At 34.7% G+C, this 12,330-nt stretch overlaps 3 protein-coding genes across 7 annotated transcripts; 2 read left to right on the top strand and 1 right to left on the bottom strand.

Annotated features, from left to right (window-relative positions):
* The first annotated feature begins 3,476 nt into the window (after positions 1–3,476).
* On the top strand, positions 3,477–6,704 carry LOC117204353 (peroxisomal membrane protein PMP34). 3 transcript variants are annotated; one of them, XM_033441652.1, is made up of 9 exons: positions 3,519–3,732; positions 4,413–4,592; positions 4,676–4,736; positions 5,234–5,300; positions 5,383–5,531; positions 5,589–5,699; positions 5,921–6,165; positions 6,242–6,309; positions 6,374–6,518. In XM_033441652.1, the coding sequence occupies exons 2-9, from the start codon at positions 4,521–4,523 to the stop codon at positions 6,516–6,518; spliced, it is 918 nt and encodes a 305-aa protein (XP_033297543.1). In that variant the 5' UTR covers positions 3,519–3,732; positions 4,413–4,520. The 3 variants fall into 3 exon arrangements, with proteins under 3 accessions (XP_033297541.1, XP_033297543.1, XP_033297542.1); XM_033441650.1 differs by having other exon boundaries at positions 3,477–3,732; positions 5,383–5,699; positions 6,374–6,704; XM_033441651.1 differs by lacking the exon at positions 3,519–3,732 and adding an exon at positions 3,872–3,973 and having other exon boundaries at positions 5,383–5,699; positions 6,374–6,704.
* A 220-nt stretch (positions 6,705–6,924) lies between these two features.
* On the top strand, positions 6,925–8,958 carry LOC117204354. Of its 3 annotated transcripts, XM_033441655.1 has the most exons (4): positions 6,925–7,163; positions 7,292–7,784; positions 7,910–8,128; positions 8,539–8,958. In XM_033441655.1, exons 2-4 carry the CDS (start codon positions 7,320–7,322, stop codon positions 8,566–8,568), a joined length of 714 nt encoding a protein of 237 aa, XP_033297546.1. In that variant the 5' UTR covers positions 6,925–7,163; positions 7,292–7,319; the 3' UTR covers positions 8,569–8,958. The 3 variants fall into 3 exon arrangements, 2 of the variants coding, with proteins under 2 accessions (XP_033297546.1, XP_033297545.1); XR_004487069.1 differs by having other exon boundaries at positions 7,113–7,784; positions 7,910–8,459; XM_033441654.1 differs by having other exon boundaries at positions 7,113–7,784.
* Positions 8,959–9,408: 450 nt separating this feature from the next.
* On the bottom strand, positions 9,409–12,216 carry LOC117204352. Its single transcript, XM_033441649.1, has 6 exons — positions 12,078–12,216; positions 10,767–12,003; positions 10,511–10,697; positions 10,034–10,431; positions 9,710–9,921; positions 9,409–9,650 (listed from the first exon to the last, which is right to left on the bottom strand). Exons 2-6 carry the CDS (start codon positions 11,891–11,893, stop codon positions 9,634–9,636), a joined length of 1,941 nt encoding a protein of 646 aa, XP_033297540.1. The 5' UTR covers positions 11,894–12,003; positions 12,078–12,216; the 3' UTR covers positions 9,409–9,633.
* Between the last annotated feature and the right edge of the window lie 114 nt (positions 12,217–12,330).

The raw sequence follows: 12,330 nt of genomic DNA, 5'->3' as shown, positions 1-12,330 counted from the left end.
TCGACACGTTCTTTTCTTTCTTAAATCTCACATCCTTTTACGCTCGTGCTTCTTCGTCCCAGTTAATTAAATAATTAATCGCATCCCATCTTTGCAATCAAAAGAAACAAATACCTGGCGGTATTCAGTTCGTTAAAGAGTTAACTTAACCAACTAGGAATTAAAGAACAAGAATTCCTCGAATGGAGGAGTTCGACAGCGAAAGCAGGAAAAAACATACATAATTACCAGTGCCAGTTCCGAGTTGTCAACCTTGCAAGTATGTATTCGAGAAGCCACGCGGCCTCTCTCGAGAAGACTCGTCGGTTTTTCCATTTACGCGGTCGCACGACCATCATTTTTGAAACAACGCCCCGACAATCCAATGGAAAGACATTTTGTTCGAAGCTCTTGGCGAATTAATTAACCCTATAAAAGAAAGCTTTCCGTAGATCTACCGCGAACCCTAGACTCAGGCCAATTACTCGATTAATACGTTAATTAATTTTCCGACCGCAGTGCTTCCATTCTGGTCGTTTTTACAGTACGAACTTCGAATTACAGATGGTTCACTCGCAAGTTACGACATTATTTCTTATTAAATGCTGCGAAGATATATTATTTCCTAGAGGAGAATTTTCTACTTCCTCAAAGTTTTACTTCGAATTTATATAAATTCCAAAACTAATACGAACACAACTTTTCGTTTGAAAAAGTAGACTATTTGTTGCGACACTTACATCATTCGTCGTTTCAACTCGTCGATCGCTAGTTGATTTAAATTCAAACAGTTATTCATCCGTCGTTTTTATCGTGATATTTCAGACGGGCAAAATGTCACGACTGAAATTTATTCAAATCGAGTCTTCAGTCACACTTCTTTTATCTTTTTTTTCCCAATGAAAGATTATTTTTAATGATCGTCGAACAGCCAGACCATTCCAAATTACACGTAACGCAACCTTCGAGTATAAATTAAATCTCTGGTTCGCAATTACAGTCGAATAAAGGAATTATTACTCGTAAGCGTCACTCTCCAAGGACAACATTTTAATCCACTTTAACGGACCTGATTTAACCGACTTAATCGGTGTTAGAGCCTGACTTACGGCAATGAAAGCTGCACTTCGTTCGAAACGGAGACCTCTTCTCTTACCGGCTTAATGCATTCAAAGTACTGCTTACTAATTAACCTTCCCTACGTTACACATTTATGAGAGCTCACCTGATGACATCAAATGAATTTTTTTCTGGTAATTCCATTTCAATGGTGCATTCAAAGTAAAGATGTATGGAAAAATATGCGAGGCCAAGTTGCAGTCCGATTGATTCAATCCATGTAATATCTATGCGTTCTTCGAGAGGTTCATCGAAATTTTATCGCAATTATCAACGAAGAAAGTTACATTTATTAATATCGTTCTGATTTGAAAGTTCCTAGAGAAGAAAAACAAACTAACAAAAGTGTTGTTACGAAACTACATTCCTAGAATTCAAGCAACAAATTTCTTCTCAATAAGCGGTGTCTTATCTTCAAGTATCGCTACTTGTCTAAAACCAACAATTTTGTTCGTTACAATTTAATTGGATATTGGATGGTCAAGCATAAAGAAATCGAAGGAGAGTCATGTCGACACGACACGAGGTCGGCTTACGTATCGAGATTCAAGCGGCAGAACCCATTAAAAGGAGTTTCACTACAGAGAGAACGTGGTGACCACAAAATTCCAGACGCGCGGAATGTTTAATTAAACTCTGTCAAGAACTCAGAGAATTTCGGACGAGGCATCACAAAGCTCGTGCATCATGCGATGTGTCTCCTTTATCGTCAGAAAAGTAATATCGACTGTACTACTATAGGTACAACAGCTTTTCCAGCAGTTTTAATTAAAGATCTACCACTTGGGTGAAAAGATGCGTGTTCATATTTATAACCTGTTGTATCTGCATCCTCGTTAAACTCCACACACTTGTGGCGTCCAGTTGTTCGATGTCGATGCCGTTTTTCATTAAACACGGACGATTTATCATCCACAAAATGCTAAGAAATTAACGGGATCGACAAATGAAACTGTATTATCCAAGAGTCGTATGCGGAGAGTAATATTATTACCAACTATGATCAATTCCATTTGATTCATATCATTAGACGTACAACTAGTTCACGTACAACTAGTCCAGCAACAAAGGTTGCAGGATATTTAAACTTATCTTAATAGATGATCAAGTGATCTTCGATCAAAAAATAAGCCAATTATTTCTAATAATCCCACAGATTTAGAAATTCAAATTCTAAATTTCAAATTTCAAAGCATCGTCCCTATATAGAAAGATTTTAAATAAATAAAGACCAAGCGAAAAATATTCCTTTTCCCTCAAAGACAATGTATTCATACGTCTCTTCGTTTTATACATATTACATGTGTATTTCTTCTCCTTGAAGGAACGTGAACAACGACTATCTCAAGTTGTCTTTTGCGATGTTTGTGTGGAGTGTAAGCAATCTGCGAAGTATTTCCTATTCGCTGGAGAAACGCAACGGAAAGGAACGAGATAGAAATCACTTTTCATGCGATCGCAGGGCGAACGCTCATGGGAATTGTGCAATGCGTTCAGTGGTGAAACAGAAAAGAAGGATTTCATTCTAACAGGAAAGAAAATTCGAGAACAGTCGGTGGCTCTAACGAACAGCCAGCATGGGAACTCCCGGTGGAGAAATAAATAGGAGATATCCTGAGGTGCGCCAGCGATAACCACGAGCAAGCTGCGAAATTTCGCACGACGAATGACTGCCATCTGAAATTCCCTGTTCCTCCGCAACAATAATGCGTCAAGGATTCGAATGAATTATCTTTCTCTTGCTACATTAGTTGAAGAAGACGAAAAATTCTTGTTGGCTATTTATAATCGTCAATTGTCTCCTTTTTGTACCCCTATTTTTCATTTTTCTTGCAAACGTGTACTTTTTTTGTCATAAATTTTTTTTTTGTCATAAATTCAGCTTTTGTTTATTCATAACATATTCATAAGATCTTATGACATGCATTTCACTACTTCTCGGTATGTATTTTATTCGGTATTCTCGGTATGTATTAAAACGCGTTTTAATATCATTCCGATGCATATTAAAATAATTATATTAGATAGCAAAGCATCATAATTAAAATTTATTGCGGCTACTAAGTGCCTTGCAATGTCAATAAAAAATTCGAGATATTTACAATGTCATTTATCTTTCATTTTTTCGTACCAATTACATATATAGGTTAATAAGATTAGATTATTTTTTATAAACAATGTCTATTGATTGAAGACAAAAATATTTATCCTTAAATGCATAATTTACATTTACGTTTTCAATATCCGAATTAAATTAAAAAAAAATATATTATACATTGTAATCGAAATGTACCTGTACATAACCTATAAAATCTGAATGAAGTTAATAACCGTAAATTTGAACCAAAAAATATTCAGATATGAAATTCATAACCGCGCATGCTTACAACGTACGATACATAATCGACCTCTCGAACCATCGATGTAACCTAAAGCGCAAGCGTATTATCCACAGGGGAACAGTCCATCATGGCCAAAGTAATTTTATCGGGAACATCTAGTTGACGATGAAACGACTAGAGATCTTACATCGAACTTAGCTTTTAAGCCGCAGATCGGATCGTGTCGCGACGTTCGTCGTGTTCATGATTGGGATGTTGAATCGTCCATGGTAAAGGGAACACATATAGAAAGGCAAGCACACGTACTTACTTACTGACATATCATACATACATGTATAGTATACGGTGGTCATTTCAGAGTAGCGATTTTACAGAATCGGCACGTGCATCTTTCATTTACATAGTTACTTATAGTAATGATCATTTATCCGGAATGTTTTCTCACCAGTGCCAACATGTCGCTCGGAGAACAAAGACGTAGTTTCTCGACAACCACCACTCGTGAAAATTATTCAACTCTATGAACGTAAAAGGTGTTGATTATACGAAATTATATGAAATTATTGTATTATTTAAATATTCCTCGATTATTGTTTTTGTAGTAATTGAATTTGTGATTAATTCACGATTTAAATTCTACTTACCGACGCGTCCGTGATAATTGCGCTGTACGAAGTTTCAACAAATTATTATATATATTACAAACATTACAACATTATTTCAAACCGAGTTAGAATTATGAAGCAAATTCATAACTTATATCGATACGTAGAAATACGTAGATTAATCGATTATATCATTTAATCGATTGTTTCGATTGACTCGATTGATCATTCGATTTATAAATATCATGAATAATTCAAATCTAAAATCGAGCTGCTTATCGCGATGTCTTTCGTATAAAAATGATAATTATATTTTTATTTTAGTTGATTTTGAAATTGAAATTTACAAATATGTATATGTTTACAGAGTAATCATTGATGTTATAACATAACACGATTCAGTAAGGAATACTTAATGTAACTCGATAAATTTCATTCTAATAAATAAATTTACGAAAGCGAATGATTTGTAAAGATGGGTGGCGGAGAACGCAACAGAAGCATTTTCAGTTATGAAACGTTGGTTCACGCGATATCCGGCGCTGCTGTAAGTATACATCAATGAATTTTGAAAAGTTGTTAAATCTTTAGTGGTATGTAAATTAACTTTTTGGCTATGATACTTTACAGGGCGGCGTTGTTGCAATGACAATATTCTTTCCTTTAGATACAGTACGAAGCAGATTACAATGTAGGTATATTAAAAAATTATATATTTGACCTACTTATAATAATCGTTAATAAATCACATAAATAAATAAAAATCACATACTTTGTAAAGATCATAGTAGTACGTTTGTGTACATTGGCTAAATGTATTTCAAACAATCGATAAATTTGAAAACGACAGATTTAGAATAGATATAAGTGTTTGTGACATAAAAAATTAGATTAATTTTCGCACCACTGACTGTGTATATTGCGCAAAAAATGCATTAAGTAAAATGAAGTAACATAAATGAATGCATTAAGTCTTCATGAAAGAATTCAAATTAATTGATAGATTAATATAACACTTACACAATTAATCTCAAACTGTCATGAATAACCTTGTAGTTAATCTTCTAATATACAGTATCGTGTGAGAAACGCGGTACGTCGATCAGGCTGAACGTAAACCTAGAAATAAAATAGATATTTACATACATATATTTACATATTATTATCAAAGTTTACTTTTTCTTGCAGTGGAAGAAGACCGAGAATCGAAAAGTACACTTGCTACAATCCGTGATCTCGCCGCAAAGGAAGGACCGTAAGTTTTTTGTTTTGTAATACGTTTAGTGAGTCATAATTATTGAAATAAAAATTTCGTCTCATTTATGGTAACATCCTAGAGCCACCTTGTACAGGGGAATGGTACCAGTTCTTCAAAGTCTATGTGTTAGCAACTTCGTTTATTTCTACACATTCCACGGCTTGAAAATGCTCAGAGCAAGCAAGAATCAATCAGCTGGAAATGATCTACTGGTTGCATCAATTGCAGGTATGGTATTTAACAAAAATCACTTGAAGAGTTTTTGCTTAAAAATCGTTGTTCTAGGTGTAATTAATGTTTTAACAACGACACCACTGTGGGTAGTAAATACTAGACTGAAAATGAGAGGCATCAACAACACTCAGGAAAGAAATAACCTTTACAATACCTTATATGGTACGTTTTTGCGACACCAGAATTAATAAATTGGTATCAATAAATGTTGAATGAAGTTCAATTTCTGACACGTGCACAATAAATACTGTTTACTTTTTATAAAGATATAGTCTATATCTATGTAAATAGTACGCTTAATGATGCATCTAGAAAATGACTGCAAATACTAGAAATGAATTGTTGTTAAATTAATACATTTCTATGGCACATTACCTGTTTAGATGGTCTTATATATATATGGAAATACGAAGGTTTAAAAAAGCTTTGGGCTGGGACTGTGCCGAGCTTGATGCTAGTTATGAATCCAGCCATTCAGTTTATGACTTATGAAACTATTAAAAGGAAAGTTCTCGCATCTCTACATGGTGTACCACCTGCATGGACATTCTTTGTTATTGGTGCTATAGCCAAAGCGGTTGCAACCATACTAACTTATCCATTGCAATTAGTTCAAACCAAACTGAGAGTACGTATTTACATTATTTTAATTATTTTCATAGCTTTCATAAAGACTGTACATACAGCATGATTTTAACTTTTAGCATGGTCATAAGTATCCAAACCTGCCACCAAACGCTGGGAGCTTAGAAATCCTATTTTATATATTAAAGTAAGTAATGTTTTTATAAAATGACACAAGTATAATTGTATTCAATGCGACTTCTTATTTTCAGGAAACAAGGAATAGGAGGACTATACAAAGGAATGGAAGCGAAATTATTGCAAACCATTCTCACAGCGGCATTAATGTTTTTATCTTACGAAAAGATTTCAAGACTCGTTTTTCGCATTCTTTTACATAGACCGACGTTAAGATAACAAATTTGGAGTAATATTAGTCAGCAATCTTAATATTGTTCTCCATGTAAAGTCCTCTTTTATTGTAATAGAATAATAGTATAAAATACATATATGTAACTTATATTGTAAAAAAATATTGAAAATGCTTTCTTATTTAATATAATTTTCATAGCAATTAGAAATAAAAGAGAAAGAAGTATTTAAGGTACTTTTAAAATTTACTTTATTGCGAAATTTTATCATATACCTTAGCGATCAACGAGTTAGCATTGAAATGTTATGCAAAACTCTTTTGTTTAACCACAAACGCCAAACCACATAACAGAAAAATATCCATCACACTTCTACGTATATCCGGAAAATGTGAACTCAACCATCGAGAATACTGGCGAATCTCAAGAAAACACATTTCCGGTTTCAGTCACATTTTCGTCGTCGATCCAATCACTCCACCTCGCTTGTATCGCAGACGCGAGAAATAGAGTCGAAATGGAGCGATAAACAGGCTGAATGTGTAAATCTTGTTGATCAGAAGAGTTTGTCGTTGAAAAAAGTCGAACGCAAATCCACAAAGGCCATTCTAAGATTCTGGAATAAACTCAAGCATCGCAAAAACGCGAGAAAGAAAGTAGAACCTATTACAAATGAATCATTAGCTTCCGTGTAAGTTTCTATGTTAAAATATCAAATAAAACTCACTTTTTGAATAATTTGTAAATGCAAATTTGACCTCCGCATTTTTAGCAACCTATAATATGATATAAATAATAAGAAATGTTAATTTACTTCAGACGGAATTATAGTCATGTTGAAGAAACAATGAGCGCTAGATCGCAACGTGGGACCCACGACACGCCAACGACCAAACGATTTCGGAGCCCGCGGATCACCGTGAGAAACCGAACAGCAAAACCACAGATAACATACGATTACGATGCTGCTATCAGTCAACCGGATGTACCGAATTTACTAGATTATAAGAATATCGGTCGTGGTGTGATGGTTAGTGGAGTTCCACTTAGAAAGAAAGCTCTAAAGACTCGCTTAAAAGGACGAATTATATCAAGAAAGAATTTTCAGAAAAGATCTCAGGAAATCAAGACGAAGTCGCTGATCCAAAAGAACGCCTCACCCATCAAAACACATACACGATCACCCAGTAGGATTAATCAAAAAACGATGGCCTCTTCCAGTATCTTTGAGAAAGAAAATTATATCGGCGAAAAAGAGAATATTACCAACAATGATACCAATAACGTTGAACATTTGTCGAACTCGTTGAGGGTTTGTACATCTCTTTCCTCCCTCGGTCGTTCAGAATTTTGTTCTTGAACTTAATTTTAAAACTTATTTTGATTAAGAAAATCACTTTACTTCATTATGGTGACATGTAAATTCGTTATATTTAGAAAAATTTAGTAGTGGACGCTAAAAACATTTCGTACAAGGATACGAAAGAGGCGATTGAGAACGATAACAATAATCAAATGACACAACAGATGAAAAACGAGACGTCAGAAGATTATGAAATTGCTAAAAAGAAATCAGCAGTTCAAGTCAAGGGCAGTAAAATTCCTCGTGCGAAGATAGCTGTTTTTCCAGTTCATACGTTTTATGAACTACATTCGGTAATGTAATACACGTAAAGATAAAAATCAAATTTGGCTAGAGATTAAACAGTAATGAATTACTTGTATGATAGACGAAAAAAGTAAAAACGAAAGAATCTCCTCACTTGAAATATTCCACGACAAACTCTCCTACTGACAAGTTAGTTAAAAAATAAGATAAAAGATAATTACATTCTATTATCAATGAACATTTATTATAATAATTAAACATGAATTTAAAGCATCGATATCTCGGAAAAAAGTATGAAAAAAAGATCATCCAGTAAAGAAGAACAAAGTACTCATAAACAAGATGTGGTTCGTTTCAACGAATTACAAAAGGATACAAGTACACGCGATAATTTTTAAAATCTATATCAAAGGGAAAATATTAATTGACTCAAAAACATTCATTTTATCTAGAACAGTTTGGAACAAAGAGGAAACTTCGACGTTAGAGGCAGATGAAGAAGCAGAGGATCGTGGATTAACATCGGCCGACGAATCCCCGGCTATTATTAGTAGTATCGATGACCCTCGCGTTTTAACAATTCTACGAAGTTTGAAACTGAACTGCCCTTGCAAATCGTGCAGCGAACACAATCCAGTTTCCACAAATCAACAGGAAGATAACAGCGATTTAAAGAGTTCGTCCCCGGAAGAAATTAGAAAGAAAAAATGGTTAAAATGATATATTTAAAATTATCTACTTGAAGCTCAGAGTATAATGATTGTCACGATAATTACATGTGATTATCAACAGGTCATTGAAATATCGAAAATACATCGAGACGACCTCAGATGATGTGGATATTTCGTCTGATTGCAATAGCGAATACAGTAAAAAAGAAAAGAGAGGTCAACACAAAGCGAAGTATATTTTGACTCATCGTATCAAAACAAGCTCAATAGTACACGCACCACCAAAAATTACGAATCGTCGACGAACTAGTTTCTCCTTTTTTAATACCCTTTTTGACATTGTTTTCTGGCCTTATTTATTTTTGAAAACGAATCGATGAGAGCTGACTTTCTTCTTCGTTTTTGGGAAGATAATATTTAAGAAGAAATGGTATGAACAATAGATCGATAATTGAAAAGTTTCATGATTTCTTTAAATATCTTTGTAGAGATATAGATATGAAACTTCGAAGTTACCATTTATTTTATGTATTGTATACGCATTATTTTTTACGACCTAAAAAATTGTATGATCTTATTAATTAATAATATATTTTACTCTACATATAGTGTTTACAAAATATTTCAGAAAACATTTAAAATAGAGCACTTACGTATATGTTTAAGAAAATATATTTTTTATTATGTATAATAAAAATACAAATCAGAATACGCATAATTCATCGAGTCTCACAATCAGCATAAAAGTCAATTATTTACAACGATTTTATATGATAAAATACAATGGTAAAACATTGCCGGTGTATTATAAAATAAAATTTTATGAAAAAATGTGAATAATGAATACAAAAAAATAAGAGATACAAATGTCTTCCACGATTTTACAACACACCGATTGCTGAAAGTATAAAAAATTATGTCAATACTTTCTTATTAAGTACTTCTCGATTGACCTACCTTTCTTTGTGGGTGTTGATATACTCCTATGAAGTTTTTTCGAAAAAAATGATAAAGTTAGCCTGTCGTAAAGATTATCAATTTCATTTACAGTGTTCTCCAAGATTCTTGTAAGAGCCTTTTCATTTTGCACCAAAGCTTTATCAGCGATCAAAGATAAGTGCAGATAACCCCGATAAGTTAACAACGAACATCCAATCCCCGTGTAACTCCTGAAAACGATAACTCTGAAAGCTGTGGTACTTCCAATCTTTGAGATATGGTTTTTTTACTAAAACATCATATAAGAGGACAGGAAGTATATGGCATAAAAAAACTTGTAACCTGTTTGGTATCCAAAAAACGATATTTTTCAAAGGATGGCCCATTAATTTTACTTCCTGAGGACCAACTAAATTGCTAAACACCATCGTGCTGTAACTCCTAAAAATCGGTCGTAAAAATTTATCAGGCAACACAGCTGTGAGATACTTCATCACCAAAAAATTCACTTTGTAATCGGGACTCTTTCTGAGCGAATCATTTGCTCTCTTAATAGCATCAAGGCGTTCTAAAAGTTGAGAATTTTCACGTGGATCCGCAAGCTGTTTGCCGTTTATCTGCGAAATACAAAGCGGCAATATGCCAACTGAGAAATTATTTTGCAACGGAAGGTTCTCGCTCCATTCCTCGATTTTCATCGGTAGGACGACGCTTAATTTCGTTGGAACCGGTTCGTTCATCTGCAAAATTTAAATTCACGTAGAAGTAACTATTCGCGAAGAAAATTCAAATACAGGTAAAGAATACCTAACCACTTACCCGAAGAAAGTACTTGTGTAAACTAACGGATAGAGCAGCTAATAGTACGTCTCCAAACCTTGCGCCTGTGATGCTTCTTATGTTCTGAATCTTTGTAAAGAGCCTCTGATTGCAGGCATTCTTGAAATCATCCTCGAGCCAATAAGAGATCAATTTTTCACCTGATAATTCTGCTCCATGGAGTGCGCTACGATAAAACATTTTACAATATTTTTAACGTGTTTGGAAAGAAAAGTTAGTGAACGGATAAACAAACCTTTTGTCCATGCTACGAAAAGCTTGTTGAATCAAGCAACCAGGAGCATCTATGATAATCTTCGTCATTTTTAAATAATTCTGTACCTTCTTCCAAACAATTTCCGAGAAAAAAGTATTTAATTTATCTCGTTCTCCCATTAGAAATAGTCTCGTTTCCTGTCTCAATTCTTCCAAAGTAACATTTCGCAGGTACTCTAGTCCCTCGTTGAACCGTTTCTTTAATAATTTAACGACATGTGGAAACACCACTAAATAGATGAACGGCATGGTAGCCGACATAACATCCTTTTGAACTGTAGTGCTGTTTAAGCTGTTGTCGATGTTCAAGCAAGGATTCACAGGATTCGTCACAGGTACTGTCGCATTTGACTTCTTCGTTTTCTCGCTCTTCATTCTAAAACTCGTATGCTCCAACTGCAAGAACGTTTCTGGGACCGGTTCTTTGTCGATAATAATGTCCCTAAAGAATTTGAGGAGAGCCATACCATCGCCTAAGGAATGATGGACGCGAAACAAAATAGGAACCTTGATTTTGCTCGTCAAACGTTCCTCCATTCGTCGAAGATAATGATGACTCGACCTGGGGCAACATTTCCCAATTAAAATCTCCCAGGATGCTGTATGATTCTCCGGTAGAGGCTGATTGCAAACATTCGACAAAACCCTTTTCAAGTGACCGTTATAAATATTGTCACAGGATCCGTCGCAGTTCCCACGCTCATATTCCAACCATCTGATCCGTCCTTTCAGATCGATCTCCTCGCTCCTCTCCCAGAAATAGTAGCCGAACTTTCTCTTTCTCTTATACAATAACTTCTCGAAATACGAGCACACTATACGATTTTTTGCCAAATCTCGAAAACTCTCCAAGAAGTTGGCGTTCGAATGTCGAGCATCTTTTTCTAAGATCATAAGGATGTTGTTCACAGAAAGTGCCGATGATTGTTCTATAGCCCAAACGCAATCCGTCCCATCAAGAAGACCAGCGAATTTATCCTTCAATTGTATCCTTAGAACGATCTCTACGATTCGACGATAAAAGTACGAGCATATTAATAGTAAAATAATTAACGGAGAGAAAAGAAAGGTATAGAGCATGAAGAATGCTTCGTATATTTTCGTCATGATGTTTTATCAACTTTGCACTTGTTGAATCCTTCTGCTTCGAAAATGCGAAATCTTGTCCAGATGCTATGTTTTGTCGTTATATTTTTTATCGCACTGATCGGTTACACCTGTAAAAACGATTTAGAGGTCAACAAATTAAAGTATCGAAGATTTATTAATCGCTTAAAAAAGATCAACTTACACGAAGTCTAATAACAATCAGATAACCCTGAGTTCTCTCAGTGCTGATCAGCACCAAGTAAGACTAGTCTGAACAAAGTTGTTGCTTTTATAGTGAAGCACTTGTCATCGATCGCCGCTAACTTAATTTAACGTGTCTCTTTCATCCGGTTATTACCTTTAGAGTTGCATAATTCCGATGTTCTTAAACAGTGACCCTCATGTTCCCACCTACGATCTTCTTCTTAACCCGCTCGAACTCTGCAACTGTATGG

The sequence above is a fragment of the Bombus bifarius genome, unplaced genomic scaffold, assembly GCF_011952205.1.
Source record: "Bombus bifarius isolate JDL3187 unplaced genomic scaffold, Bbif_JDL3187 scf7180000007978, whole genome shotgun sequence".
Taxonomy (NCBI): Eukaryota; Metazoa; Arthropoda; class Insecta; order Hymenoptera; family Apidae; genus Bombus; species Bombus bifarius.
Note: the sequence above shows the minus strand (reverse complement) of the source record. Positions and strands in the feature narration are given on the sequence as shown.